A 27488-nucleotide genomic window follows, 5' to 3' on the forward strand; every position below is an offset into this window, starting at 1 on the left:
CGTGATTTTTGGGGGGGTGGGAAAAAGGCACATTTTGGGGGTTTTTAGGGGCCATTTGGAGTTTTTTTAGGGCGCATTTTGAGGGGCTTTAGGGCGCATTTTGGGGGGCTTTAAGGCACATTTTGGGGGGTTTTAGGGCACAGCTCCCCAGTGCTGGGGATGGGCAATGACCTTCCCCAGATGGCGGCGGGGACACGACATCTCCTCACCTCCTCAAGAAGGCCGGTTCCTTCCTCCACGTGGTGTTTTGAGCGCAGCCGGAGAGGCTTCGGGGCCGCTTCTGCGCTTTGGGGATCACTTTAGGGAGGTTTGATATCATTTTGGGCGAGTTTTGGGTTAATTCTGGGTGGTTTTGTGGCGCGTTTCGGCGCCGCCCTCCCCAAGATGGCGGCGCGGCCGCGTCGCTCCCTCCTCAAAATGTCGGCCCCCTTGCGCGTTCCCGCCCTTTTCCGGCCGCGCTGTTCGAGCGTCTCGGGGCGGGGAAAGAGAACGAATTCGTGCCCATCTGGGCGAAAATTAATCCCATTTAAGGCTTTGGGATCATTTTAGTGAGTGTTTGGGACCACTCGCGGCGGTTTTACCTCACTTCGGAGCCGCTTTGGTGACCCGTTGGGACACCGCCCTCCCCAAAATGGCGGCGCCCTGCGAGTTCCCGCCCTTTTTCCGGCCGGAAGCCGCCTCAGGGCCACTTCCGCCTCCTTCCCCCCCCTCCCCTTTCCCCTCACGAAATGGCGGCGGGCGAGTCGTTCCTGCCCTTCGGCCCCGGCTCCCGCGGCGGCTCCTCCGCCGCCTCCCGCCGCCGCCACCGCGGGCCCCGCAACCGCAAGAAGGGCTGGAAGCGCTGGAGCGGCCCCGAGGCGCGGCTGGGCCGCGAGATCGGCGATTTCCTCGAGGACGTGGGGCTGCAGGAGCGGGCGGCGGGGTGAGGAAGGAGGAGGGGGTTTTTGGGGAGGGTTTGAGGGGTCCTGAGGAGGGTTAAGGAGGAAGGGGGGTTCCCAGAGCGGGTTTAAAGGGGTCGTGGGGACTTTGGGGAGGGTCTCAGAGGAAAGTTGAGGACGGTCGTGAAGGGGTATCGGGGATCCCAGAGGGGGCTTAGGGGTGTCATGAGGGGATTTGGGGGGGTTCTGAGGGAGTTTGGGGCATCCCAGGGGGTTTTGGGGGTCCCAAAGGGATTTAGGGGTCCTAGAAGGGTTTGGGGGTCCTAGAAGGGGTTTGGGGTGGGTCCTAGAGGGGGTTTGGGGGGTCCCAAAGGGGTTTAGGGGGTCCCAGAAGGGGTTTAGGGGGTCCCAGAAGGGGTTTGGGGGGTCCTGAAGGGGTTTGGGGGTCCTAGAGGGGGTTTGGAGGTGTCATGAGGGGATTTAGGGGGGTCCTGAGGGAGTTTGTTTGGTTTTATGGGATCCCAAAGGGGGTTTGGGGGATCCTGGGTGGGATTAGGGGGAAGTCTCTAATTTTTTGAAGGGACCCCAAATTTAGGGGAAGAGGCTCCTTGAGGTTCAGGGGGTCCCCAATTTTGAGGAGGGAGATCCCTAATTTTAAAGGGGGGTTCTCTTTTCAGGGGTCTGATTTCAGAGCAACCCAATGAGGGGCTTTTCTTTCTGGACACGGGAAATGCCCCCAAAAGTGAGTTTATTTTTGGCTTTGTTTTTTGTGGGGGAACCCCCCAAATTTTAACACTCCCACTGAGGATTTTGGGGGTCTCTAAATGCTCTGATTCCCCCTCCCCACACAAGGTCGACGGCTCAGGAAGCCCCCAGAGAAGCCCCTTCACGTGGACCTCGTTCTGCAGCCCCTCTCCAAGGTGCCCCCCCCCAAAAAGTGAGTCTGGAGGGGGGATTTTGGGTTCCACTTCCCCTAAAAAAAGAGTTCAGGGAGCATTTGGAATTTAAAACTCCCCAAAAAGTGAATTTAGGAGTGATTTTTGGGGCTCAAGTGCCCCTAAAAAGAGAGTTTGGGGGGGATTTTGGGTTCAAGTCCCCTCAAAAAGTGAGTCTGGGGGGGATTTGGGGGTTCAAACCCCCCAAAAATGAGTCTGTGGAGAGACTTTGGATTCCAATTCCCCAAAAAATGAACTTGGGGGGGGGGTGATTTTGGATTCAAATCCCCCAAAAAAGAGAGTTTAGGGGGGATTAAGGGGTTCAAACTCCCCAAAAAAATGAACCTGTAGGGGGAATTTTGGGTTCCAATTCCCCAAAAAATGAACCTGTGGGGGGAATTTTGGGCTTAAATCCCCAAAAAAAGAAAGTTTAGGGGGGAGAGTTTGGGTTCAAATTCTCCAAAAAATGAACCTGGGGGGGATTTTGGGTTCCAATTCCCCAAAAAATGAACCTGAGGGGGGGGGGTTTGGCTTCCAATTCCCCAAAAAAGAGAGTTTAGGGGGGATTTAGGGATCCAAACTCCCCAAAAAAATGATCCTGTGGGGGAATTTTGGGTTCCAATCCCCCCAAAATGAGTCTGGGGGTCGATTTAGGGGCTGATTTTTGGGGTGTCCCCCCCTTTTTTGTGCAGCATCTGCGCCCACCAGACCCCGAACGGGCGGAAGGAGAAGAAACGCCGGGAATTTTGGGCGAAAAAAGCGGAAAAGGGGATTTTGCCGCGGGGGGAGCGGCGGCTCCGGGCACGCCTGGCCCGGGGGGCACCCCCAGAAACCCCCCAAAAACCCCCCGAGCTGGGGCGCTCAGACCCCCACAGGGACTTCTACGACATCTGGGGGGAGCAGGGTGAGGATTTGGGGGGGGATTTGGGGGGTTGGAGTGAGCTATGGGGATTTGGGGGCTGCAGGATTTGGGGGTTGGGGCGATTTGGGGATGATTTGGGTGATTTTGGGGGTCTTGGGGTGATTTTGGGGAGGATTGGGGTGATTTTTGGGGGGCTTGAGGTGATTTTTGGGGGCTTGGGGTGATTTTGGGGAGGATCGGGATGATTTCTGGGGGATTGGGATGATTTTCGGGGAGTGATTGGGGTCGAGTGATTTTGGAGCAGCTTGGGGGTGATTTGGAGGATCTGGTGGTTTGGGCGATCTGATGGAGGATTGGGGGCGATCTAGGGTGATTTTGGGGAGGATGACGGTGATTCTTGGGGAGTTTCAGATGATTTCTGAGGGGCTTAGGATGATCTTTGGGGAGGATTTGGTGATTTTCTGGGGGTCTTGGGAGTGATTCTTGGGAAGGCTTTAAGTGATTTTTGGTGGCTGGGGTGATCTTGGGACAGTTTGGGGGTGATCTGATGATTTGGGGTCTGAGGATTTGATGGGGCCTGATGGCGATTTGGGTGGATTTTTGGGGAGGATTAAAGTGATTTTGGGGAGGATCGGGTGATTTTTGGGGGTTGGGGAGTGATTTTTGGGTGGGCTTGGGGATGATTTTTTGGGGAGTTGGGGTGATTTTGGAGCAGTTTGGGGGTGATTTGAGTGATTTTGGGGTTTGGGGTGATTTTGGGGGGGGGCTTGGGATGATTCTGAAGCATTTTGGGGGTGATTTTTTTGGGGGGTTGGGGTCAATTTATGGGGTAGGGGGTCGATTTTGGGGCATACCAAGAGCTCTTTTTGGGGTTCCAGGCCAGTTTTTAGGTGGAGCAAAGTCCGTTTTAGGTGGGGTTAATTTAGGGCCCAGGGGCTCTTTGGGTGTTCAGGGGGTCTCTGGTTTTGGAGCCCCTAAAAGCATTTTTGGGGCTCCCCAGACCCCCTGAGGGGCAGGACCGTTGGTACCTCCAGCAGACCAAGAAGCTGCCGGTGCAGGTGAGAATTTTGGGGGGATCCAGGGGGTTTGGGGACCCTCTGACCTCTCAACCCCCTGGGACCCCAAACCCCTGGGACCCCCAAATCATCCCTAAGCCCCCCCCAAACATCCCTGAGCTCTCCAAAAACATCTCCACTCCCAGGACCCCAAAAGCCCCCTCAAACCACCCCCAAGATCCCTCTGAGCCCCCCCAAGACCCCCTCTGGGACCCCCAAAACATCCCTGAGCCCCCCAAAAACCCCTGAACCGCCCAAAAACACCCTGGGACCCCCAAAACATCCTTGAGCCCCAAAACCTCCGAACCGCCCAAACACCCCTGGGACCCCCTAAATCATCTCTGAGACCCCCAAAACATCCCCTGAGCTCTCCAGATCTGAGACCCCCAAACCTCCCCTGGACTCTCAGACCCCCAAACCCTTTGAGCCCCCCAAACCCTTTGAGCTTCACCCCCAAACCGCCCCTGAATTGTCCCACTCACCCCCAAATCCCTCTGAGACCTCCCAAGGGTGGGGGTCTCATTTTGGGGTTCCTCCCCCCAATTTCTCCAGAGGCCCCCGGCTGCAGACGAAGCCTCCGCCCTCCCCCCATCGAGGTCATCGGCCCGGGGGCTTTACAACCCCCTTCCAGGAGCACCAGGTTTGGGGGTCTTGGGCATTTCTGGGGCTCTTGGGGGCCTCAGAGGGCTTTGGGGGTCCTGGGGGCTTTGGGGGTCCCAGAGGGGATCTGGGGTCCCAGAGGGGATTTGGGGGTCCTGGGGGTGCTCTGGGGGTCCTGGGCATTTTTGGGGGCTCCTGGGGGCTCTGAGGGCGCTTGGGGGTCCTGGGGTTGCTTTGGGGGTCCTGGGGGTGCTTTGGGGGTCTTGGGCATTTTTGGGGGTCCTGGGGGCTCTGAGGGTGTTTGGGGGTCCTGGGGTGCTTGGAAGGGGCTCTGAGGGGGCTTGGGGGTCCTGGGGTTGCTTTGGGGGATCCTGGGCATTTTTGGGGGTCCAGGGGGTGCTCAGAGGGCATTTGGGGGTCCTGGGGTGCTTTGGGGTGTCCTGGGCATTTTGGGGGGTCCCAGAGGGGGTTTGGGGGGTCCTGGGGGTGCTTTGGGGGGTCCTGGGCATTTTTTGGGGGGTTCCAGAGGGGGTTTGGGGGGTCTAGAAGAGATTCAGGAATTCCCGGTGGAATTTGGGTGATTCCAGCTGGAATTTGGGGATTCCCAGTTGGGATTTGGGGGTTCCCAGTTGGAATTTGGGGGTTCCCAGGTGGGATTTGGGTGATTCCTGGGTGGGATTTGGGGAATTCCAGGTGCAATTTAGGGATTCCCAGTGAAGATTTGGACGTTCCCAGATGGGATTTAGGGATCCCAGTTGGAATTTGGGGTGATTCCAGTAGGGATGGGGGTGATTTGTGGTGCAGTTTAGGGATTCCTGATGGGATTTGGGATGTTCCCAGTTGGAATTTGGGGATTCCTGGTGGGATTTGGGGTGATCCCAGTTGGAATTTGGGGATTCCTGGTGGGATTTGGGGTGATCCCTGTTGGAATTTGGGGATTCCTGGTGGGATTTGGGGATTCCTGGTGGGATTTGGGGTGATCCCTGTTGGAATTTGGGGATTCCTGGGGCGATTTAGGGATTCCTGGTGGGATTTGGGCGATTCCTGGGGCGATTTAAGGATTCTGGTTGGGATTTACGGATTCCAGTTGGGACTGGGGTGTTCCCAGTTGGGATTTGAAGTGTTCCCAGTCGGGATTTTTGGGATTCTCCCCTTTTTTTTTTCGCAGGCTCTGCTGCGTCGGGCGCTGGAGGTGGAGACGAGGAGGAGGAGGGAGGAGGAGAAGGTGGAGAGGAGGCTGAAGGTCCACGAGGAACCCGCCACGCAGGTGGGAAAGAACACCCGGAAAACCGGGAATTCCGGCGGGAAAACCGGGAATTCCAAGAGGAAAACCGGGAATTCCAAGAGGAAAACCAGGAATTCCGGGAATTCCGCAGGAGTCGAAGCTGCAGGAGCAGCTGGAGGGGCTCCTGGAGGAGGAGGAGGAGGAAGAGGAGGATGAAGAGGACGGGAATGGGAATGGGAAGGAGGAGCCGCCCAAAAAACGGGAACAGCCGGGAAGGAAAACGGAGAAACAGCGACGGAAGGAGAGGGAGGAGAAGCAGAAGGTGAGGGGGGAGCGGGAATGGGAATGGGAATGGGGGTGGGATTGGGAATGGGGGGTGGGATTGGAGGGGAGAGGGGTGGGAGTGGGAATTGGGAGCAGGATTGGAGTGGGAATGGGAATGGGATTGGGATCAGGATGGGGATTGATCCTTGTGGGGTTGGAGTGGGATTGGGAATGGGAATGGGATCAGGATGGGCATTGATCCCTGTGGGGTTGGAGTGGGATCAGGAATGGGATTGGGATTGGGATGGGGATTGATCCCTGTGGGGTTGGAGTGGGATTGGGAATGGGAATGGGATTGGGATCAGGATGGGGATTGATCCCTGTGGGGTTGGAGTGGGATTGAGAATGGGAATGGGATTGGGATTGGGATCAGGATGGGATTGATCCCTGTGGGGTTGGAGTGGGATCAGAAATGGGATTGGGATCAGGATGGGGATTGATCCCTGTGGGGTTGGAGTGATCAGGAATGGGAATGGGAATGGGATTGGGATCAGGATGGGGATTGATCCCTGTGGGGTTGGAGTGGGATCAGGAATGGGAATGGGAATGGGATTGGGATCAGGATGGGGATTGATCCCTGTGGGGTTGGAATGGGATTGGGATTGGGATCAGGATGGGGATTGATCCCTGTGGGGTTGGAGTGGGATCAGGAATGGGATTGGGATCAGGATGGGGATTGATCCCTGTGGGGTTGGAGTGGAATCAGGAATGGGATTGGGATCAGGATCAGGATGGGGATTGATCCTTGTGGGGTTGGAATGGGATCGGGAATGGGAATGGGATTGGGATCAGGATGGGGATTGATCCCTGTGGGGTTGGAGTGGGATCAGGAATGGGATTGGGATTGGGAGTGGGATCAGGAATGGGATTGGGATCAGGATCAGGATCAGGATGGGGATTGATCCCTGTGGGGTTGGAGTGGGATCAGGAATGGGAATGGGATTGGGATCAGGATGGGGATTGATCTCTGTGGGGCTGGAGTGGAATCAGGAATGGGAATGGGATTGGGATCAGGATGGGCACTGATCCCTGTGGGGTTGGAGGGGGATCAGGAATGGGATTGGGATTTGGGTCAGGATGGGGATTGATCCCTGTGGGGCTGGAGTGGGATCAGGAATGGGAATGGGATTGGGAATGGGATTGGGATGGGGATTGATCCCTGTGGGGCTGGAGTGGGATTGGGAATGGGAATGGGATCAGGATGGGGATTGATCCCTGTGGGGTTGGAGTGGGATTGGGAATGGGATCGGGATCAGGATGGGGATTGATCCCTGTGGGATCCATTGGAATCCAGCAGAGGCAGCTCCGGGTTGGGGATGGGGATTGATCCACTGGGATTGGTCCATTGGGATGGGGACGGGGATTGACCCCGTGGCATCAGGATGGGGATGGATCCATGGGGATGGATCCATTGGAATTTGATCCATGGGAATTCCACAGAGGCAGCTCCAGGCAGGATCCCGGCTGGCCACGCAGCGGCTGCAGGGGCTGTGCTGGGTCAGGGATGGGGATTGATCCATTGGGATGGATCCATGGGGATTGATCCATGGGGATTGATCCATGGGGATTGATCCATTGGGATTTGATCCATGGGGATTGATCCATTGGGATTTGATCCATTGGGATTTGATCCATTGGAATTTGATCCATGGGAATTCCACAGAGGCAGCTCCAGGCAGGCTCCCGGCTGGCCACGCAGCGGCTGCAGGGGCTGTTCTGGGTCAGGGATGGGGATGGATCCATGGGGATTGATCCATTGGGATTTGGTCCATTGGGATTTGATCCATGGGAATTCCACAGAGGCAGCTCCGGGTGGGATCCCGTCTGGCCACGCAGCGGCTGCAGGGGCTGTTCTGGGTCAGGGATGGGGATGGATCCATGGGGATGGATCCATGGGGATCAGGATGGGATTGATCCATGGGGGTGGATCCATGGGGATTGATCCATTGGGATTTGATCCATGGGGATTGATCCATGGGAATTCCACAGAGGCAGCTCCAGGCAGGATCCCGGCTGGCCACGCAGCGGCTGCAGGGGCTGTTCTGGGTCAGGGATGGGATGGATCCATTGGGATTTGGTCCATTGGGATTTGATCCATGGGAATTTGATCCATTATTCCCACAGAGGCAGCTCCAGGCAGGATCCCGGCTGGCCACGCAGCGGCTGCAGGGGCTGCTCTGGGTCAGGGATGGGATTGATCCATTGGGATTTGATCCATGGGGATGGATCCATTGGAATTTGATCCATTATTCCCACAGAGACAGCTCCAGGCAGGATCCCGGCTGGCCACGCAGCGGCTGCAGGGGCTGTTCTGGGTCAGGGATGGGGGTGGATCCATTGGGATGGATCCATTGGGATTGATGGGATTGATCCATGGGGGTTGATCCCTGGGGGTTGATCCATGGGAATTCCACAGAGGCAGCTCCAGGCAGGATCCCGGCTGGCCACGCAGCGGCTGCAGGGGCTGTTCTGGGTCAGGGATGGGGATGATCCATTGGGATTTGATCCATTGGGATTTGATCCATTGGGATTTGATCCATTATTCCCACAGAGGCAGCTCCAGGCAGGATCCCGGCTGGCCACGCAGCGGCTGCAGGGGCTGTTCTGGGTCAGGGATGGGGATGGGTCCATGGTGATTTAATCCATGGGGATTGATCCATTGGGATTTGATCCATGGGATTTGATCCATTGGGATTTAATCCATGGAGATGGATCCATTGGGATATTCCTGGAATTTCCACAGAGACAGCTCCAGAGCAGGATCCCGTCTGGCCACCAGCCGCTGCAGGGGCTGTTCTGGGTCAGGGATGGGGGTGGATCCGTGGGGATTGATTCATTGGGATTTGATCCATTGGAATTTGATCCCTGGGGATTGATCCATGGTAATTCCACAGAGGCAGCTCCGAGCAGGATCCCGGCTGGCCACGCAGCGGCTGCAGGGGCTGTTCTGGGTCAGGGATGGGGATGGATCCATGGGGGTTGATTCATTGGGATTTGATCCATTGGGATTTAATCCATGGGGATTGATCCATTGGGATATTCCCTGGAATCTCCACAGAGGCAGCTCCAGGCAGGATCCCGGCTGGCCACGCAGCGGCTGCAGGGGCTGTTCTGGGTCAGGGATGGGGATGGATCCATGGGGATGGATCCATGGGGGTTGATCCATTGGGATTTAATCCGTGGGGATGGATCCATTGGGATTTGATCCATGGGAATTCCACAGAGGCAGCTCCAGGCAGGATCCCGGCTGGCCACGCAGCGGCTGCAGGGGCTGTGCTGGGTCAGGATGGGATCGGGGATGGATCCATTGGAGATTTGATCCATTGGATATCCCTGAATCCCCACAGAGGCAGCTCCAGGCAGAGATCCCGCGCTGGCCACGCAGCGGCTGCAGGGGCTGTGCTGGGTCAGGGATGGGGATTGATCCATTGGGATTTAATCCCTGGGGATGGATCCATTGGGATTTGATCCATTATTCCCACAGAGGCAGCTCCAGGTGTGCTCCCGTCTGGCCACGCAGCGGCTGCAGGGGCTGTTCTGGGTCAGGGATGGGGATGGATCCGTGGGGGTTGATCCATGGGGATGGATCCATTGGGATATTCCCTGGAATCCCCACAGAGGCAGCTCCAGGCAGGATCCCGTCTGGCCACGCAGCGGCTGCAGGGGCTGTTCTGGGTCAGGGATGGGGATTGATCCATTGGGATGGATCCATGGGGATTGATCCATTGGGATTTGATCCATTGGGGATGGATCCATTGGGATATTCCCTGGAATCCCCACAGAGGCAGCTCCAGGCAGGATCCCGGCTGGCCACGCAGCGGCTGCAGGGGCTGTTCTGGGTCAGGGATGGGGATTGATCCATTGGGATGGATCCATGGGGATTTGATCCATGGGGATTTGATCCATGGAGATGGATCCATTGGAATTTGATCCATTATTCCCACAGAGGCAGCTCCAGGCAGGATCCCGTCTGGCCACGCAGCGGCTGCAGGGGCTGTTCTGGGTCAGGGATGGGGGTGGATCCATGGGGATTGATCCATGGGGATTTGATCCATTGGAATTTGATCCGTGGGGATGGATCCATTGGGATTTAATCCATGGGGATTTAATCCATTGGGATGGATCCATTGGGATATTCCCTGGAATCCCCACAGAGACAGCTCCAGGCAGGATCCCGTCTGGCCACGCAGCGGCTGCAGGGGCTGTTCTGGGTCAGGGATGGGGGTGGATCCCTGGGGATTGATCCATTGGGATTTGATCCCTGGGGATTGATCCATGGGAATTCCACAGAGGCAGCTCCAGGCAGGATCCCGTCTGGCCACGCAGCGGCTGCAGGGGCTGTTCCAGCTGCGCTCCCTGCGGAGGCTCCTGAGGCAGCGCCAGGAGCGGCTCCGGCTCCGCAGGAACCTCCGGGAGCTGCGACAGAAACAGCGGGAACGGGAACCAAAGAGGCTCGGCAGGACACGGTGGGGAGGGGGAAAGGGGGAAAAAAGGGTTTTTTTGGGAAAAAAAGGGGGGATTTTAGGGGAAAAAGGGAGTTTTTGGGGAAAAAGGGGTTTTGGGGGGAAAAAGGAGTTTTGGGGGAAAAAGGGAGTTTTTGGGGAAAAAGGGGTTTTGGGGAGGGGAAAAAGAGGTTTTTGGGGGGCGTTTGGGGAGGGAAAAGGGATTTTTGGAGAAAAAAGGCGGGGTTTGGAGGGGGAACCTCCGGGAGCTGCGACGGAGACAGCGAGGCAGGGAACCAAAGAGGCTCGGCAGGACACGGTGGGGAGGGGAGAAAAAAAAAGGAGTTTGGGAAAAAAGGGGTTTTTGGGGAAAAAGGGAGTTTTGGGGGGAAAAAGGGAGTTTTTGGGGAAAAAGGGGTTTTGGGGGAAAAAGGTTTTGGGGGAAAAAGGGTTTTGGGGAAAAAGGGGTTTTTGGGGGGAAAAAGGGGTTTTTGGGGAAAAAGGGGTTTTGGGGGAAAAAGGGGGTTTTTGGGGAAAAGGGGTTTGGGGAAAAAGGAGTTTTTGGGGAATAAAGGAGTTTTGGGGAGGGAAAAAGGGAGTTTTGGGGCGTTGGGGAAAAAGGGATTTTTGGGGGAAAAAGGGATTTTGGGGAAAAAGGGGGTTTGGAGGGGGAACCTCTGGGAGCTGCGACGGAGACAGCAGGAACGGGAACCAAAGAGGCTCGGCAGGACACGGTGGGGAGGGAAAGGGGAAAAAGGGCTTTGGGGAAAAAGGGGTTTTGGGGAAAAAGGGGAGTTTTGGGGAAAAAGGGGGTTTTGGGGAAAAAGGAGTTTTGGGGGAAAAAGGGGTTTTTGGGGGAAAAAGGAGTTTTAGGGGGGAAAAGGGTTTTTGGGGAAAAAGGGGTTTTGGGGAGAGGAAAAATGAATTTTTTGGGGGAGGGGAGTTGGGGGAGGAAAAAGGGATTTTTGGGGGAAAAGGATTTTTGGGGAAAAAGGGGGTTTGGAGGGGGAACCTCCGGGAGCTGCGACAGAGACAGCGGGAACGGGAACCAAAGAGGCTCGGCAGGACACGGTGGGGAGGGGAGAAAGGGATTTTGGGGAGGGATAGGGGGGGTTTGGGGGGGAAAAGGGGGATTTTGGGGTGAGAAAAAACAATTTTGGGGTGAGAAAAGGCACTTTTGGGGCAAAAAAAGCAGATTTGGGAGCGAAAAAAAGCCAATTTTGGGGTGGGAGAAGCCAATTTTGGGGAAAAAAAAACAATTTTGGGGCAAGAAAAGCCGATTTTGGGGCCAAAAAAGCCAATTTGGGGTTGTTTTTTTGTCCCCCTCCCAGGTACGAGGATGCCGGGCCGGAGGTGCAGCTGAGCCAGGAGCTCCCCGAGTCCCTGAGGAGCCTCAGGGTGGGTGTTTTTGGGGTGAAACCCCCCGGTTTTGGGTGGCAGCCCCCCGTGATGAGCCTCATCCTTGCGCTCCCAGAATTCCCCAGCCCGGGAATGTGAAGGATTTTGGGGTCCCGGGGACCCGGCTCGGGGTCGGGACCCCGGGGGCTGAGGGGGCTGGGACCCCCAAACTGGGGGCTGGGGGGGCTCTGAGACCTTAGAAATTCGGGGATAGCCCAAAAAATCTGGGAATGCCTTAAAAAAACTGGGAATTCCCTCAAAAATCTGGGAATTCCCCCCAAAAACGTGGGAATTCCCCCCGAAATTGGGATGGCTTCAAGAGGAGGAACATGATGGGTTTTGGGGGGTGGGACCCCCAAATTTGAGGGGCAGGGGGGCCTCTGACACCTTGAGAAATTCGGGGATACCCCAAAAAAATCTGGGAATGCCTTAAAAAAATGGGAATTCCCCCAAAAAATCTGGGAATTCCTCCCGAAATCAGGATGGCTTCAAGAGGAGGAACACGATGGGTTTTGGGGATGGGACCCCCAAACTGGGGGTTGAGGGGGCTCTGGGATCCTTAGAAATTTGGGGACACCCTAAAAAATCTGGGAATGCCTTAAAAAAATGAGAATTCCCCCAAAAAATCTGGGAATTCCTCCCGAAATCAGGATGGCTTCAAGAGGAGGAACAACGATGGGTGTTGGAGGTGGGACCCCAAACTGGGGTTGGGAGGCTCTGGGCCCTTAGAAATCTGGGGACACCCTAGAAATTTGGGAACGCCCTAGAAAATCTGGGAATGCCCCAAAAATCTGGGAATTCTCCCCAGAAAACCTGGGAATTCTCCCCAAAATCGGGATCGCTTCGAGAGCCTCCAGAGGAGGAACACGATGGGTGTTGGGGGGTGGGACCCCCAAACTGGGGGTCAGGGGGTCTCTGAGCCCCTAAAAAATTCGGGGACACCCCAGAAAACTTGGGGATGCCCCAGAAAATTTGGGAATGCCCCCAAAAAGCTGGGAATTCCCCCCAAAACCCCCAGCCTGAAGGGCACGTGCTCCGGGATCGCTTCAGAGATCCACCTAGAGGTCAGTCCCAAATTTGGGGTCGGGGGGCTCTGAGCCCCAAAAGTCGGGACACCCCGAAACCTGGGACGCCCCAGAAAATTTGGGAATGCCCCAAAGCTGTGTTCCAAACCCCCGGCCTGAGGGCCGTGCTCTGATGCCCTGAGACCACCTGGGGTCGAGACCCTAAATTGGGGTCAGGAGGTCTGAGCCCTAAAAATTCGGGACACCCAGGAACTGGGCACCCAGAAAATTTGGGAATGCCCCCAAAAAGCTGTGAATTCCCCCCAAAAACCCCCAGCCTGAAGGGCACGTGCTCCGGGATCGCTTCAGAGATCCACCCTGGGGGGGCTCAGAGACCCCAAATTTGGGGGTCAGGGGGGGCTCTGAGCCCTTTAAAAATTCGGGGACACCCCAAAAAACCTGGGAATTCCCTAAAAAACTTGGGAATGCCCCAGAAAATTTGGGAATTCCCCCCAAAACCCCCAGCCTGAAGGGCATGTGCTCTGGGATTGCTTCAGAGATCCACCCTGGGGGGGCTCAGAGATCCCAAATGGGGGTCAGGGGGGGCTCTGAGCCCTTTAAAAATTCGGGGACACCCCAAAAGCTTGGGAATGCCCCCAAAAACGTGGAAATTCCCCCCAAAACCCCCAGCCTGAAGGGCACGTGCTCCGGGATCGCTTCAAGAGCCTCCAGAGGAGGAACCTGATCGAGCCCCGAGAAAGGGCCAAGTGAGTGACAAAAAAAGGGAATGGGGGGTCATTTTTGGGGGGGTGGGGCGCCCCAAAATCCATGGGGACCCCCCCAGGGGTTTGTAGGGAGTGAATTTTGACCCAACCCCCGTTTTTTGCCCCAAGGTTCAAGAGGAGGTACCGGGTGAAATACGTGGAAAAAAGAACCTTCCGGGCAGTCACGTGAGTGGGGGGGCAGGGGAGTCACCCAAAGGTAGGGACACTCCCTGGACCCCCTGAACCCCCCCATTGTCTGTTTTTTAGGGTGTGATCAAAGACCCCCAATAAAGGACCTGGGCGGAGCAGCCTGGGGGTTTTTGGGAGGCAATTGGAGCCCCCTGGGGATTTGGGGGTTGAGGGGGCAATTGGACCCCAGGGAGAGATTTGGGGACAATTGGACCCCCAAAGGGAGCAAATTTACCCCCAAGGAGAAGTGAGTGGGGGGTTTGGAGACAATTGGACCCCCAGAGGATTTCCAGAGGAAATTGGAAGATTGGGGGCAGATTGGACCTCCCAAGGGCAGAAATTTACCCCCAGGAAGGAGTTGGGGGGGTTGGGGGCAAGTGGACCCCAGGGGATTGGGGACAATTGGACCTCCCGAGGGCAATTGCCCCCAAGGAAATGGGGGTTGGAACAGTGGACCCCAGGGAGGCTGGGGGTTGGGGGCAGTGGACCCCAAGGGCAATTGCCCCAGGGAGGGAGTTGGGGGCAGTTGGACCCCAGGGGGATTTGGGAGGTTTGGGGCAATTGAAGCCCCCCGGAAGGGCTGAGGAAATTGGACCTCCCAAGGGGCAAATTTACCCCCAGGAGGGAGCAGAGGGGGTTGGGGGCAATTGGACCTCCAAGGGGATTTGGGGGTCTGAACCTCTTTGGGGGGGTCTGAACCTTTTTGGGGGGGAACACCCCTAAAAACACCCCAGAGACCCCTCCCCCGAGGGCTCAGCGAGTGCCTGTGGATGGTTTTTATTTACAGAGTAATAAAAGCACCCCCAAAATTATAAATACACCCCCCAAAATTTAAATACCACCCCCAAAAATATAAATACAACCCCAAAAAATTAATACAACGCTCCCAAATTTAAATACACCCCCAAAAATATAAATACAACCCCCAAAAATATAAATACACCCCCCAAAAATTAATACAACACCCCAAATTTAAATACAACCCCCAAAAAATATAAATACAGCCCCCAAAAATTAATACAACACCCCTAAAATTTAAATACAACCCCCCAAAAATATAAATACAACCCCCAAAAAATATAAATACAGCCCAAAAAAATATAAATACAGCCCAAATAAATAAAAACACCCACCCAAAAAATATAAATATATTCCCCTACCCCCTGAAATCCCCAAGGCCCCGTTCTGCACCTTTTTTTGGGGGGGGGACCCTGAAATTTTGGGGGAGCCCTGAGATTTGGGGGTGAAACCCCAACATTTTAGAGGTCATTTTGGCTCCAAACCCCTGAAATTTGGAAGTGAAATCCCAACATTTTTAGAGGTCATTTTGGCTCAAAACCCCTGAAATTTGGAAGTGGAACCCCAACATTTTGGGGGTCATTTGGACCCCAAACCCCCCCCAAAATTGGGGGTGAAACCCCAACATTTTTGGGGTGAAAGTCTGGTCATTTTGGCTCCAAACCCTCGAAATTTGGGTGAACCCCCCCAACATTCTGGGGGTCGTTTTGGCTCCAAACCCCCCAAAATCTGGGGGGTCATTTTGGCTCCCAAATTGGGGGTCAAACCCCAACATTTTTGGGGTTGAAAACCTCAACGTTTTGGGGGTCAATTTTGACTCCAAACCCTCCAGATTTGGGGGGGGTGAAACCTCAAGATTTTTGGGGGTCATTTTGGCTCCAACCCCCCCAAATTTGGAAGTGAAACCCCAACATTTTTGGGGGTCATTTTGGCTGTAAACCCCCCAAAATTTGGGGGTCAAACCCCAACATTTTTGGGGTTGAAACCTCAACATTTTGGGGGTCAATTTTGGCTCCAAACCCTCCAAATTCGGGCCTTTCCACCACCATCCACCCGTGGGTCGGCTCGCTGGGCTGCTCCTGCCCAGGACCCGAGTTTAGGCCAGGCCTTTCTGTCACTTGTAGGCCCCAATTTAGACCAGACCAATCTCCCACAATCCAGGCCCATCATTTACACCAGTCCTTTCTGTCACTTGTAGGCCCCAGTTTAGACCAGGCCTTTCTGTCACTTGTAGGCCCCAGTTTAGACCAGTCCTTTCTGTCACTTGTAGGCCCCAGTTTCAACCAGGCCTTTCTGTCACTTGTAGGCCCCAGTTTAGACCAGTCCTTTTTGTCACTTGTAGGCCCCAGTTTAGACCAGGCCTTTCTGTCACTTGTAGGCCCCAGTTTACACCAGTCCTTTCTGTCACTTGTAGGCCCCAGTTTCAACCAGGCCTTTCTGTCACTTGTAGGCCCCAGTTTCAACCAGGCCTTTTTGTCACTTGTAGGCCCAAGTTTAGGCCAGATCAATCTCCCACAATCCAGGCCCATCATTTACACCAGACCTTTCTGTCATTTACACGCAGGCCCCAGTTTCAACCAGGCCTTTTTGTCACTTGTAGGCTCCAATTTAAACCAGACCAATCTCCCACAATCCAGGCCCATCATTTACACGTAGGCCCCACTTTAGACCAGGCCTATCTATCCATCGTTTACACATAGGACAGGGTTTAGTCCACACCAATCTCCCACAGTGCAGGCCTTTGGATCACGTGTAGGCCCAGGGTTTTACACCAGGCCCTCCATTTACACGTGGGCCGGGCTGTCACACGTGGGCCCCAGTTCACACCGGGCCTGGCACCCACGGTCCAGGCCCAGCATTTACACCTAGGCCCCAGTACAGACCAGTTCCATCCCCATTTACACATAGGCCCCAGTTCAGCCCAGTTCCATCCCATTTACACACAGGCCCCAGTTCAGCCCAGTTCCATCCCATTTACACATAGGCCCCAGTTCAGCCCAGTTCCATCCCATTCACACATAGGCCCCAGTTCAGCCCAGTTCCATCCCCCATTTACACACAGGCCCCAGTTCAGACCAGTTCCATCCCATTTACACATAGGCCCCAGTTCAGACCAGTTCCATCCCATTTACACATAGGCCCCAGTTCAGCCCAGTTCCATCCCATTTACACCTAGGCCCCAGTACAGACCAGTTCCATCCCCATTTACACATAGGCCCCAGTTCAGCCCAGTTCCATCCCCCATTTACACACAGGCCCCAGTTCAGACCAGTTCCATCCCATTTACACGTAGGCCGACTCACTGGACTGCGTCCTGCCCAGGCTGGGCTGTCACATGTAGGCCCCAGTTCAGCCCAGTTCAGCCCAGTTCCACCCCATTTACACATAGGCCCCAGTTCAGCCCAGTTCCATCCCATTTACACATAGGCCCCAGTTCAGACCAGTTCCATCCCATTTACACACAGGCCCCAGTTCAGCCCAGTTCCACCCCATTCACACATAGGCCCCAGTTCAGCCCAGTTCCATCCCATTTACACATAGGCCCCAGTTCAGCCCAGTTCCATCCCCCCATTTACACATAGGCCTCAGTTCAGCCCAGTTCCATCCCCATTTACACATAGGCCCCAGTTCAGCCCAGTTCCATCCCATTTACACATAGGCCCCAGTTCAGACCAGTTCCATCCCATTTACACATAGGTCCCAGTTCAGCCCAGTTCCATCCCATTTACACATAGGCCCCAGTTCAGACCAGTTCCATCCCCCATTTACACACAGGTCCCAGTTCAGCCCAGTTCCATCCCCCATTCACACCCAGGCCCCAGTTCAGACCAGTTCCATCCCATTTACACATAGGCCCCAGTTCAGACCAGTTCCATCCCCATTTACACGTAGGCTGACTCACTGGACTGCGTCCTGCCCAGGCTGAGCTGTCACACGTGGGTCCCAGTTCAGACCAGTTCCATCCACCCGTGGGCCCCAGTTCAGACCAGTTCCATCCCATTTACACATAGGCCCCAGTTCAGCCCAGTTCCATCCCATTTACACATAGGCCCCAGTTCAGCCCAGTTCCATCCCATTTACACATAGGCCCCAGTTCAGCCCAGTTCCATCCCATTTACACATAGGCTGACTCACTGGAGGCCCCAGTCTCTACCCAGTTCCATCCCCAGCATTTACACACAGGCCCCAGTTCAGCCCAGTTCCATCCCATTCACACGTAGGCCGACTCACTGGACTGCGTCCTGCCCATGGTGGCCCCAGTTCAGACCAGTTCAGCCCAGTTCCATCCCATTTACACGTAGGCCGACTCACTGGACTGCGTCCTGCCCATGGTGGCCCCAGTTCAGCCCAGTTCCATCCCATTTACACATAGGCCGACTCACTGGACTGCGTCCTGCCCAGGCTGGGCTGTCACACGTGGGTCCCAGTTCAGACCAGGCCTGTCTATCAATCATTCACATGTAGGCCCCAGTTCAGACCAGTTCCATCCCATTCACACGTAGGCCGACTCACTGGACTGCGTCCTGCCCAGGCTGGGCTGTCACACGTGGGTCCCAGTTCAGACCAGTTCCATCCCATTTACACATAGGCTGACTCACTGGACTGCGTCCTGCCCATGGTGGCCCCAGTTCAGCCCAGTTCAGCCCAGTTCCATCCCATTCACACATAGGCCGACTCACTGGACTGCGTCCTGCCCAGTCCAGCCACCGTCACCGTGCCGTCCACGCCGCCGCCTCCCCCGGCTCCTCCCGCCGCGTCCTTGCCCCGCACCGACCTCCTCCTGGCCCTGGCCCCCCTGACCGCGGCCCTGACCTTGCGCCAGCCCAGGTGGTTGAGCTCGGCCAGGTTGAGGAGGACGCAGACGCCCGAGACGGCGAACATGAAGGCGAGGAAGAGCGTTTTCTCGGTGGGCCGCGACACGTAGCACTCCACCTGGCGCACGCAGGGGTAGCGGCCGCACTCCACGCTGGCCGGCACGCGGAACCCGTACAGCAGGTACTGCCCGCCCAGGAAGCCGAGCTCCAGCGCGTTGCGGAACAGCACCTGCACCGCGTAGAACCGCGACAGACCCTCCTGGGGACGCCGCCGGCGACGCTGTCGGTGATTTTCGGGCGGTGCCGACGCCACCTCTTTGGGGTCCGAGGGTCCGTCGGGCTGGAATTTGGGGAAGGGGCCGCGGCGCTCGCGCCGCTTGGCCGCGCGGTGCACGGCGTAGGTGATGAAGCAGAGGCTGGGCGTGCACACCAGGATGATCTGGAAGACCCAGTAGCGGATGTGGGAGATGGGGAAGGCCTGGTCGTAGCAGGCCTGGTGGCAGCCGGGCTGCAGGGTGTTGCAGGTGAACATGGCCTGCTCGTCCTCGTACACCGTCTCGCCCACGATGGCCACGATCAGGATGCGGAAGATCACCACCACCGTCAGCAGGATCCTGGGCAGGGGGGGACACAGAGATCGAATCCTGTCCCACCTGAACCACAAATCCTGTCCCTGACCCCAAATCCTGTCCCTGATCCCAAATCCTGTCCCACCAGACCCCAAATCAAATCCTGACCCACCAGACCCCAAATCCTGACCCCTCTGATCCCAAATCCTGTCCCTGATCCCGAATCCTTTCCCTGATCCCAAATCCTGACCCAGACCCCAAATCAAATCCTGTCCCCCCTGACCCCAAATCCTGTCCCTGACCCCAAATCCTGTCCCTGATCCCGAATCCTGTCCCCTCTGATCCCAAATCCTGACCCTGACCCCAAATCCTGACCCTGACCCCAAATCCTGACCCTGACCCCGAATCCTGTCCCCCTGACCCCAGATCCTGTCCCCTCTGATCCCAAATCCTGTCCCTGACCCCAAATCCTGTCCCCCGATCCCAAATCCTGACCCAGACCCCAAATCCTGTCCCTGACCCCAAATCCTGTCCCTGACCCCAAATCAAATCCTGTCCCCCCTGACCCCAAACCCTGTCCCAGATGCCAAATCCTGTCCCTGACCTCGAATCCTGTCCCCTCTGACCCCAAACCCTGTCCCAGATGCCAAATTGTGTCCCAGACCCCAAATCCTGACCCCAGACCCCAAATCCTGTCCCTGACCCCACCTGTCTCCCCCCAATCCCACCTGTCCCCCCAAATCCTGTCCCCCCCCAGTCCCACCTGTCCCCCTAAATCCTGACCCTCCTGATCCCAAATCCTGTTTTCAAGGTCCGGGGAGGGGTCTTCGGGAGTTTAGGGGGGATCCAGGGGGTTCAGAGGAATGTCGGGGTTTTTGGGTGGGGGAGTGTGGATGGAGGGTCCGGGGGTTTGGGGATCCCAGGGATTTGGGGGGTCCCAGAGTGGGAGTTTGGGGAGGTCTGGGGGAAATGTCGGAGCTCCGCGGGGATCTCGGCGATCCAGAGAAGGGGCTTTTGGGATTGGGGGGGATGGATGGAGGCAGGGGTTTGGGGGATCCCAGGGAGTTTGGGGGGTCTCGAGGGGATTTGGGGGGTCCCGGAGGTCTCCTGACCTGCCGATCATGGTGGAGTGTTGCTGCACGGCCGCCTCCAGCAGCCGCTCAGGATGGTCCACTCGCCCATGGCTGCGATTTTGGGAAACCCCCAAAGGGACCCCCTCAAGGCAGGACACCCCCGACCCTCCTCACCCCCAAAAGCCGCCCCCTTTCGCCGAGGACCCCCGGGCCCCGGATCCAGCGGATCAGCGGATCCATCGGCGCGGGACGCCGGGAAAGAAGGGGGAGGAGGGGAGGGACTGGGAGGATTGGGAGGGACTGGGAGCGATGGGGGAGGGACTGGGAATGGATTAGAGTGGATTGGGAGGGACTGGGAATGGATTGGGAGGGGCTGGGAGCGATGGGGGAGGGACTGGGAGGGCATCGGGGGTGCTGGGGGAATTGGTGTCCCTGTACTGGTTTCACTGGTGACTCTGTACTGGTTCCCCTAGTGTCTCTGTACTGGTTTCACTGGTGTTCCTGTACTGTTTTCACTGGTGTTCCTGTACTGGTTCCCCTGGTGTCTCTGTACTGGTTTCACTGCTATCTCTGTACTGGTTTCACTGGTGGCTCTGTATTGATTGCATTGGTGTCTCTGTACTGGTTTCACTGGTATCTCTGTACTGGTTTCACTGGTGTTTCTGTACTGGTTTCCCTGCTATCTCTGTACTGGTTTCACTGGTGTCTCTGTACTGGTTTCAATGGTGTCCCTGTACTGGTTCCCCTGGTGTCTCTGTACTGGTTTCACTGGTGTCTCTGTATTGATTACACTGGTGTCTCTGTACTGGTTTCACTGGTATCTCTGTACTGGTTTAACTGGTGCCACTGGTGTGTCCATACTGGTTTAACTGGTTTCCCTGGTGTCTCTGTACTGGGGGGGCTGACAGGGATCTGGGGGTCCCCAAGGTGCCCCCGGGGGGGGTCAAGGTCCCTGTGTCCCATCCGGTCCCTCCCAGGGCAGAGTCCGGGGCGGTGTCACCTGTGCCAGGAGTGCCACCTGTGCCAGGTGTGTCCCCTGTGCCAAGAGTGTCCCCTGTGCCAGGAGTGTCCAGGAGTGTCCCCTGTGCCAGGTCTGTCCAGGAGTGTCCCCTGTGCCAGGAGTGTCCCCTGTGCCAGGTCTGTCCCCTGTGCCAGTTCTGTCCCCTGTACCAGCAGTGTCCCCTGTGCCAGGTCTGTCCCCTGTGCCAGTTCTGTCCCCTGTACCAGGAGTGTCCAGGAGTGTCCCCTGTACCAGGAGTGTCCAGGAGTGTCCCCTGTACCAGCAGTGTCCCCTGTACCAGGAGTGTCCCCTGTGCCAGGAGTGTCCCCTGTGCCAGTTCTGTCCCCTGTGCCAGAAGTGCCACCTGTGCCAGGAGTGTCACCTGTGCCAGGAGTGTCCCCTGTGCCAGGAGTGTCACCTGTGCCAGGAGTGTCCCGTTCCAGTTCTGTCCCCTGTGCCAGGTGTGTCCCCTGTACCAGGTCTGTCCCCTGTGCCAGGTCTGTCCCCTGTGCCAGGAGTGTCCAGGAGTGTCCCCTGTGCCAGGAGTGCCACCTGTGCCAGGTCTGTCCCCTGTGCCAGGAGTGTCCCCTGTGCCAGTTCTGTCCCCTGTGCCAGGTTTGTCACCTGTGCCAGGTGTGTCACCCCCTCCCCACCCCAATTCCCGTATCCGGGGGGGGGTCAAAGTCCGTTCCCCGCCCTGGGAGGGGCCGGCACTGGGGGGGCCCCACGTTGGGGGAGGGGTATAAAGGGCCCCCCGTGGCGTCACCAGTGTCACCAGTACCACCAGTGCCACCAGTGCCACCAGTGCCACCAGTACCACCAGTGCCACCAGTACCACCAGCCATGGCCTTCGTCCCCGCGCCCGGGTACCTGCCCGCCTACAACCCGGTGGGTACCCCAAAAACGGGCGGGGAGGGGGGGGGTGAGGGTCCTGTGACCCCCCCAGGGACAGGGTTGGGGTCCTGGGGGTCCCTGTGACCCCCCAGGGACAGGGTTGGGGTCCCTGTCACTCCCCATGGAGAGGGTTGGGGTCCTGGGGGTCCCTGTGACCCCCCCAGGGACAAGGTTGGGGTCCTGGAGGTCCCTGTGACCCCCCCAGGGACAGGGTTGGGGTCCCTGTGACCCCCCCAGGGACAGGGTTGGGGTCCTGGGGGTCCCTGTGACCCCCCCCAGGGACAGGGTTGGGGTCCCTGTCACCCCTCCAAGGACAGGGTTGGGGTCCTGGGGGTCCCTGTCACCCCTCCAGGGACAGGGTTGGGGTCCCTGTCACCCCCCCAGGGACAGGGTTGGGGTCCTGGGGGTCCCTGTGACACCCCCCCCAGGGACAGGGTTGGGGTCCCTGTCACCCCCCCATGGACAGGGTTGGGGTCCCTGTGACCCCCCCAGGGACAGGGTTGGGGTCCCTGTCACCCCCAGGGACAGGGTTGGGGTCCTGGGGTCCTGTGACCCCCAGGGACAGGGTTGGGGTCCCTGTCACCCCCAGGGACAGGGTTGGGGTCCTGTGACCCCCCCAGGGACAGGGTTGGGGTCCTGGGGGTCCCTGTCACCCCCAGGGACAGAGTTGGGGTCCCTGTGACCCCCAGGGACAGGGTTGGGGTCCCTGTCACCCCCAGGGACAGGGTTGGGGTCCTGGGGGTCCCTGTCACCCCCCCCATGGAGAGGGTTGGGGTCCCTGTCACCCCCCAGGGACAGGGTTGGGGTCCTGTCACCCCCCCCAGGGACAGGGTTGGGGTCCCTGTCACCCCCCAGGGACAGGGTTGGGGTCCTGGGGGTCCCTGCCCCCCAGGGACAGGGTTGGGGTCCTGGGGTCCCTGTGACCTCCCAGGACAGGGTTGGGGTCCCTGTCACCCCCAGGGACAGGGTTGGGGTCCCTGTGACCCCCCCAGGGACAGGGTTGGGGTCCCTGTGACCCCCCAGGGACAGGGTTGGGGTCCCTGTGACCCCCCAGGGACAGGGTTGGGGTCCCTGTCACCCCCCCCAGGGACAGGGTTGGGGTCCCTGTCACCCCCCAGGGACAGGGTTGGGGTCCTGGGGGTCCCTGTGACCCCCCAGGGACAGGGTTGGGGTCCCTGTCACCCCCCCAGGGACAGGGTTGGGGTCCCTGTCACCCCCCCCAGGGACAGGGTTGGGGTCCTGGGGGTCCCTGTGACCCCCCCAGGGACAGGGTTGGGGTCCCTGTCACCCCCCAGGGACAGAGTTGGGGTCCCTGTGACCCCCCCAGGGACAGGGTTGGGGTCCCTGTCACCCCCCATGGACAGGGTTGGGGTCCTGGGGGTCCCTGTGACCCCCCCAGGGACAGGGTTGGGGTCCATTTCACCCCCCCCAGGGAGAGGGGTTGGTGGTCTCTGTCACCCCCAAATTGGGTTTTGGGGTCTCTGTCACCCCTTGGCCCCACAGATTTTGGGGTGCTGGGGGGTCCCTGTGTCCCACCCCACGGACATTTGTGACCCCCCTGACCCCGTGTCCCCACCCTGGGGACATTTGGGGTCCCCCTGACCCCCTGTGCCCCCCCAGGGACATTTGGGCCCCGTGTCTCCCCCCGGGGACATTTGGGGTCCCCCTGACCCCGTGTCCCTCCCTGGGGACATTTGGGGTCCCCCTGACCCTCCATGGGGACATTTGAGGTCCCCCGACCCCTGTCTCCCCCACGGGGACATTTCTGGCCCCTGACCTCGTGTCCCCCTGGGGACATTTGGGGTCCCCTGACCCCTGTGTCCCCCAGGGACATTTGGGACCCCCTGATCCCGTGTCCCCCTGGGGACATTTGGGGCCCACGTGTCCCCCCAGGGACATTTGGGACCCCTGATCCCGTGTCCCCCTGGGGACATTTGGGACCCTGTGTCCCCCCCACGGGGACATTTGGGGTCCCCTGACCGCAGTGTCCCTCCTGGGGATGTTTGGGGCCCCTGACCCGTGTCCCCCATGGGGACATTTGGGTCCCTGACCCCGTGTGCCCCCGGGGGACATTTGGGTCCCCTGACCTCGTGTCCCCCACGGGGACATTTGGGGCCCCCTGACCCCGTGTCCCCCTAGGGACATTTGAGGCCCTGACCCTGTGTCCCCCAAGGGGACATTTGGGTCCCTGACCCCGTGTCCCCTGGGGACATTTGGAACCCCCTGACCCCGTGTCCCTCCCTGGGGACATTTGGGACCCTGTGTCCCCCGGGGACATTTGGGTCCCCCTGACCCCGTGTCCCTCCACGGGGACATTTGGGTCCCCCTGACCTCGTGTCCCCCACGGGGACATTTGAGTCCCCTGACCCGTGTCCCCCATGGGGACATTTGGGGTCCCCCTGACCCCGTGTCCCTCCTGGGGACATTTGGGGTCCCCTGACCCGTGTCCCCCTGGGGACATTTGGGTCCCCTGACTCGTGCCCCCACGGGGACATTTGGGTCCCCCTGACCCCGTGTCCCCCTGGGGACATTTGGGGCGACCCTGTGTCCCCCCGGGGACATTTTGGGTCCCCTGACCCCGTGTCCCCCACGGGGACATTTGGGGTCCCCTGTCCCCTCCCAGGGACATTTGGGGTCCCCTGACCCCTGTGCCCCTCGGGGACATTTGGGGTCCTCCCTGACGGGGGACATTTGGGGTCCCCCTGACCCCGTGTCCCCCCACGGGGACATTTGGGGTCCCCTGACCCCGTGTCCCCCTGGGGACATTTGGGTCCCCTGTGTCCTCCACGGGGACATTTGTGTCCCCTGACCCCGTGTCCCTCCCTGGGGACATTTGGGACCCTGTCCCCTGGGGACATTTGTGGGTCCCCCTGACCCCTTGCCCCCACGGGGACATTTGGGGTCCCCCTGACCCCGTGTCCCCCCAGGGACATTTGGGGCCCCTGACCCTCGTGTCCCCCCGGGGACATTTGGGGCCCTACCGTGTCCCCCACGGGGACATTTGGGTCCCCTGACCCCATGTGCCCCTCCTGGGGACATTTGGGGTCCCCTGACCCTGTGTCCCCCTGGGGACATTTGGGTCCCTGTGTCCCCCACGGGGACATTTGGAGTCCCCTGACCCCGTGTCCTCCCATGGGGATATTTGGGGTCCCCTGACCCCGTGTCCCCCTGGGACATTTGGGGTCCCTCTGATCCTGTGTCCCCCCGGGGACATTTGAGCCCCCTGACCCCGTGTCCCCTGGGGACATTTGGGGTCCCCTGACCCTGTGTCCCCCCTCAGGGACATTTGGGGCCCCTGTGTCCCCCACGGGGGACATTTGTGGCCCCCTGACCCCGTGTCCCCCACGGGGACATTTGGGTCCCCTGACCCCGTGTCCCCTGGGGATATTTGGGTCCCCTGACCCCGTGTCCCCCCACGGGGACATTTGGGGTCCCCTGACCTCGTGTCCCCCCTGGGGACATTTGGGTCCCCTGTGTCCCCCACGGGGACATTTGGAGTCCCCTGACCTCTGTGCCCCCGGGACATTTGTGGCCCCCTGACCCCGTGTCCCCCCATGGGGACATTTGGGCCCCTGACCCCGTGTCCCTCCCTGGGGACATTTGGGTCCCCTGACCCCATGTCCCCTGGGGACATTTGGGGTCCCCTGACCCCGTGTCCCTCCCCAGGGACATTTGGGGTCCCCTGACCCCGTGTCCCCCCCACGGGGACATTTGGAGCCCCCTGATCCTGTGTCCCTCCCTGGGGACATTTGGGGTCCTGTGTCCCCCCCACGGGGACATTTGGGGTCCCCCTGACCTCGTGTCCCCCCTGGGGACATTTGGGGTCCCTGACCCTGTGTCCCCCACTGGGGACATTTGGGACCCCCTGACCCCGTGTCCCTCACCCCCGGGGACATTTGGGGCCCCCTGACCCTGTGTCCCCCCACGGGGACATTTGGAGCCCCCTGACCCTGTGTCCCTCCCTGGGGACATTTGGGGCCACCCTGACCCCGTGTCCCCCCTGGGGACATTTGGGGTCCCCTGACCCGTGACCCTTCCTGGGGACATTTGGGGTCCCCTGACCCCGTGTCCCTCCCTGGGGACGTTTGGGTCCCAGTGTCCCCCCCATGGGGACATTTGGGTCCCCTGACCCCGTGTCCCTCCCTGGGGACATTTGGGACCCCTGACCCCGTGTCCCTCCATGGGGACATTTGGGGTCCCCCTGACCCCTGTCTCCCCCAGGGACATTTGGGCCCCGTGTCCCCTCCCAGGGACATTTGAGGCCCCCTGACCCCGTGTCCCCCCATGGGGACATTTGGGGTCCCCTGACCCCGTGTCCCTCCCTGGGGACATTTGGGGCCCCGTGTCCCCCACAGGGGACATTTGGGGTCCCCCTGACCCGTGTCCCTCCTGGGGACATTTGTGGCCCCTGACCCCATGTCCCCCATGGGGACATTTGGGGTCCCTGACCCTGTGTCCTCCCAGGGGGACATTTTGAGCCCCCTGACCCTCTGTCCCTCCCTGGGGACATTTGGGGTCCCCCTGTCCCCCCTGGGGACATTTGGAGCCCCTGACCCCGTGTCCCCCCTGGGGACATTTGGGGCCCTAGTCCCCCTGGGGACATTTGGGGTCCCCTGACCCCGTGTCCCCCACGGGGACATTTTGGGCCCCTGACCCCTGTGCCCCCGGGGACATTTGGGGTCTCCTGACCCTGTTTTCCCCCGGGGATATTTGGGGCCCCTGACCCGTGTCCCCCACGGGGACATTTGGGACCCCTCTGACCCCGTGTCCTCCCTGGGGACATTTGGGGCTCCTGTGTCCCCCACGGGGACATTTGGGGTCCCCTGACCCCGTGTCCCCTGGGGCATTTGGGTCCCCTGACCCCGTGTCCCCCCACGGGGACATTTGGGCCCCCTGACCCCGTGTCCCTCCCTGGGGACATTTGGGGTCCCCTGACCCCGTGTCCCCCCTGGGGACATTTGGGACCCTGTGTCCCTCCCTGGGGACATTTGGGCCCTGACCCCGTGTCCCCCACGGAGACATTTGGGGTCCCCTGACCCCGTGTCCCCCTGGGGACATTTGGGGTCCCCTGACCCCGTGTCCCCCCAAGGGGACATTTGGGTCCCCCTGACCCCGTGTCCCCCGGGGACATTTGGGGCCCCCTGACCCCGTGTCCCTCCCTGGGGACATTTGGGGTACCCCTGACCCTGTGTCCCCCCTGGGGACATTTGGGGCCCTGTGTCCCCCCAGGGACATTTGGGGCCCTGTGTCCCCATGGGGACATTTGGGGTCCCCTGACCCCTGATCCTCCATGGGGACATTTGGGGTCCCCTGACCCCGTGTCCCCCTGGGGACATTTGGGGTCCCCTGACCCCGTGTCCCCCCACGGGGACATTTGGGGTCCCCCTGACCTCGTGTCCCCCTGAGGATATTTGGGGTCCCCTGACCCGTGTCCCCCCTGGGGACATTTGGGTCCCCCTGTCCCCCCCCACGAGGACATTTGTGGCCTCCTGACCCTGTGTCCCCCATGGGGACATTTGTCCCTGACCCCGTGTCCCCCCACGGGGACATTTGGGTCCCCTGACCCCGTGTCCCCCGGGGACATTTTTGGCCTCTGACCCTGTGTCCCCCGGGGATATTTGTGGTCCCCTGACCCCGTGTCCCCCGGGGACATTTGAGGTCCC

The 27488-nt window shown here is 59.1% G+C and overlaps 2 protein-coding genes and 1 long non-coding RNA gene across 3 annotated transcripts; 2 read left to right on the forward strand and 1 right to left on the reverse strand.

Moving 5' to 3' along the window:
• The first annotated feature begins 708 nt into the window (after nt 1-708).
• NOP53 (NOP53 ribosome biogenesis factor) lies at nt 709-13677 on the forward strand. The gene is made up of 12 exons (XM_050331062.1): nt 709-922; nt 1556-1620; nt 1731-1815; nt 2506-2717; nt 3657-3733; nt 4281-4370; nt 5499-5597; nt 5707-5877; nt 10170-10345; nt 11653-11719; nt 13414-13490; nt 13617-13677. Exons 1-12 carry the CDS (start codon nt 729-731, stop codon nt 13675-13677), a joined length of 1374 nt encoding a protein of 457 aa, XP_050187019.1. The 5' UTR covers nt 709-728.
• Nucleotides 13678-14970: 1293 nt separating this feature from the next.
• LOC126648274 (gap junction delta-2 protein-like) lies at nt 14971-20040 on the reverse strand. The gene is given in 4 exon segments (XM_050331061.1): nt 14971-16646; nt 18141-18903; nt 19971-20019; nt 20022-20040. Coding segments are annotated over 4 exon segments (837 nt in total). The 3' UTR covers nt 14971-16640.
• Nucleotides 17084-17594, forward strand: LOC126648276 (uncharacterized). The gene is made up of 3 exons (XR_007630776.1): nt 17084-17171; nt 17210-17249; nt 17328-17594. It is a non-coding gene; the product is annotated as an uncharacterized LOC126648276 (long non-coding RNA).
• Nucleotides 20041-27488: the final 7448 nt, after the last annotated feature.

This window comes from Myiozetetes cayanensis, unplaced genomic scaffold (assembly GCF_022539395.1).
Source record: "Myiozetetes cayanensis isolate MyiCay16 unplaced genomic scaffold, myiCay2020 scf473, whole genome shotgun sequence".
Taxonomy (NCBI): Eukaryota; Metazoa; Chordata; class Aves; order Passeriformes; family Tyrannidae; genus Myiozetetes; species Myiozetetes cayanensis.

Coding starts and splice junctions, on each gene's coding strand:
- NOP53 (XM_050331062.1), top strand. CDS start 729: ATGGCGGCGGGCGAGTCGTTCCTGCCCTTCGGCCCCGGCTCCCGCGGC. Junction 1,621..1,730: donor CACGGGAAATGCCCCCAAAA/GTGAGTTTATTT, acceptor TCCCCACACAAG/GTCGACGGCTCAGGAAGCCC. Junction 3,734..4,280: donor CCAAGAAGCTGCCGGTGCAG/GTGAGAATTTTG, acceptor CCCAATTTCTCC/AGAGGCCCCCGGCTGCAGAC.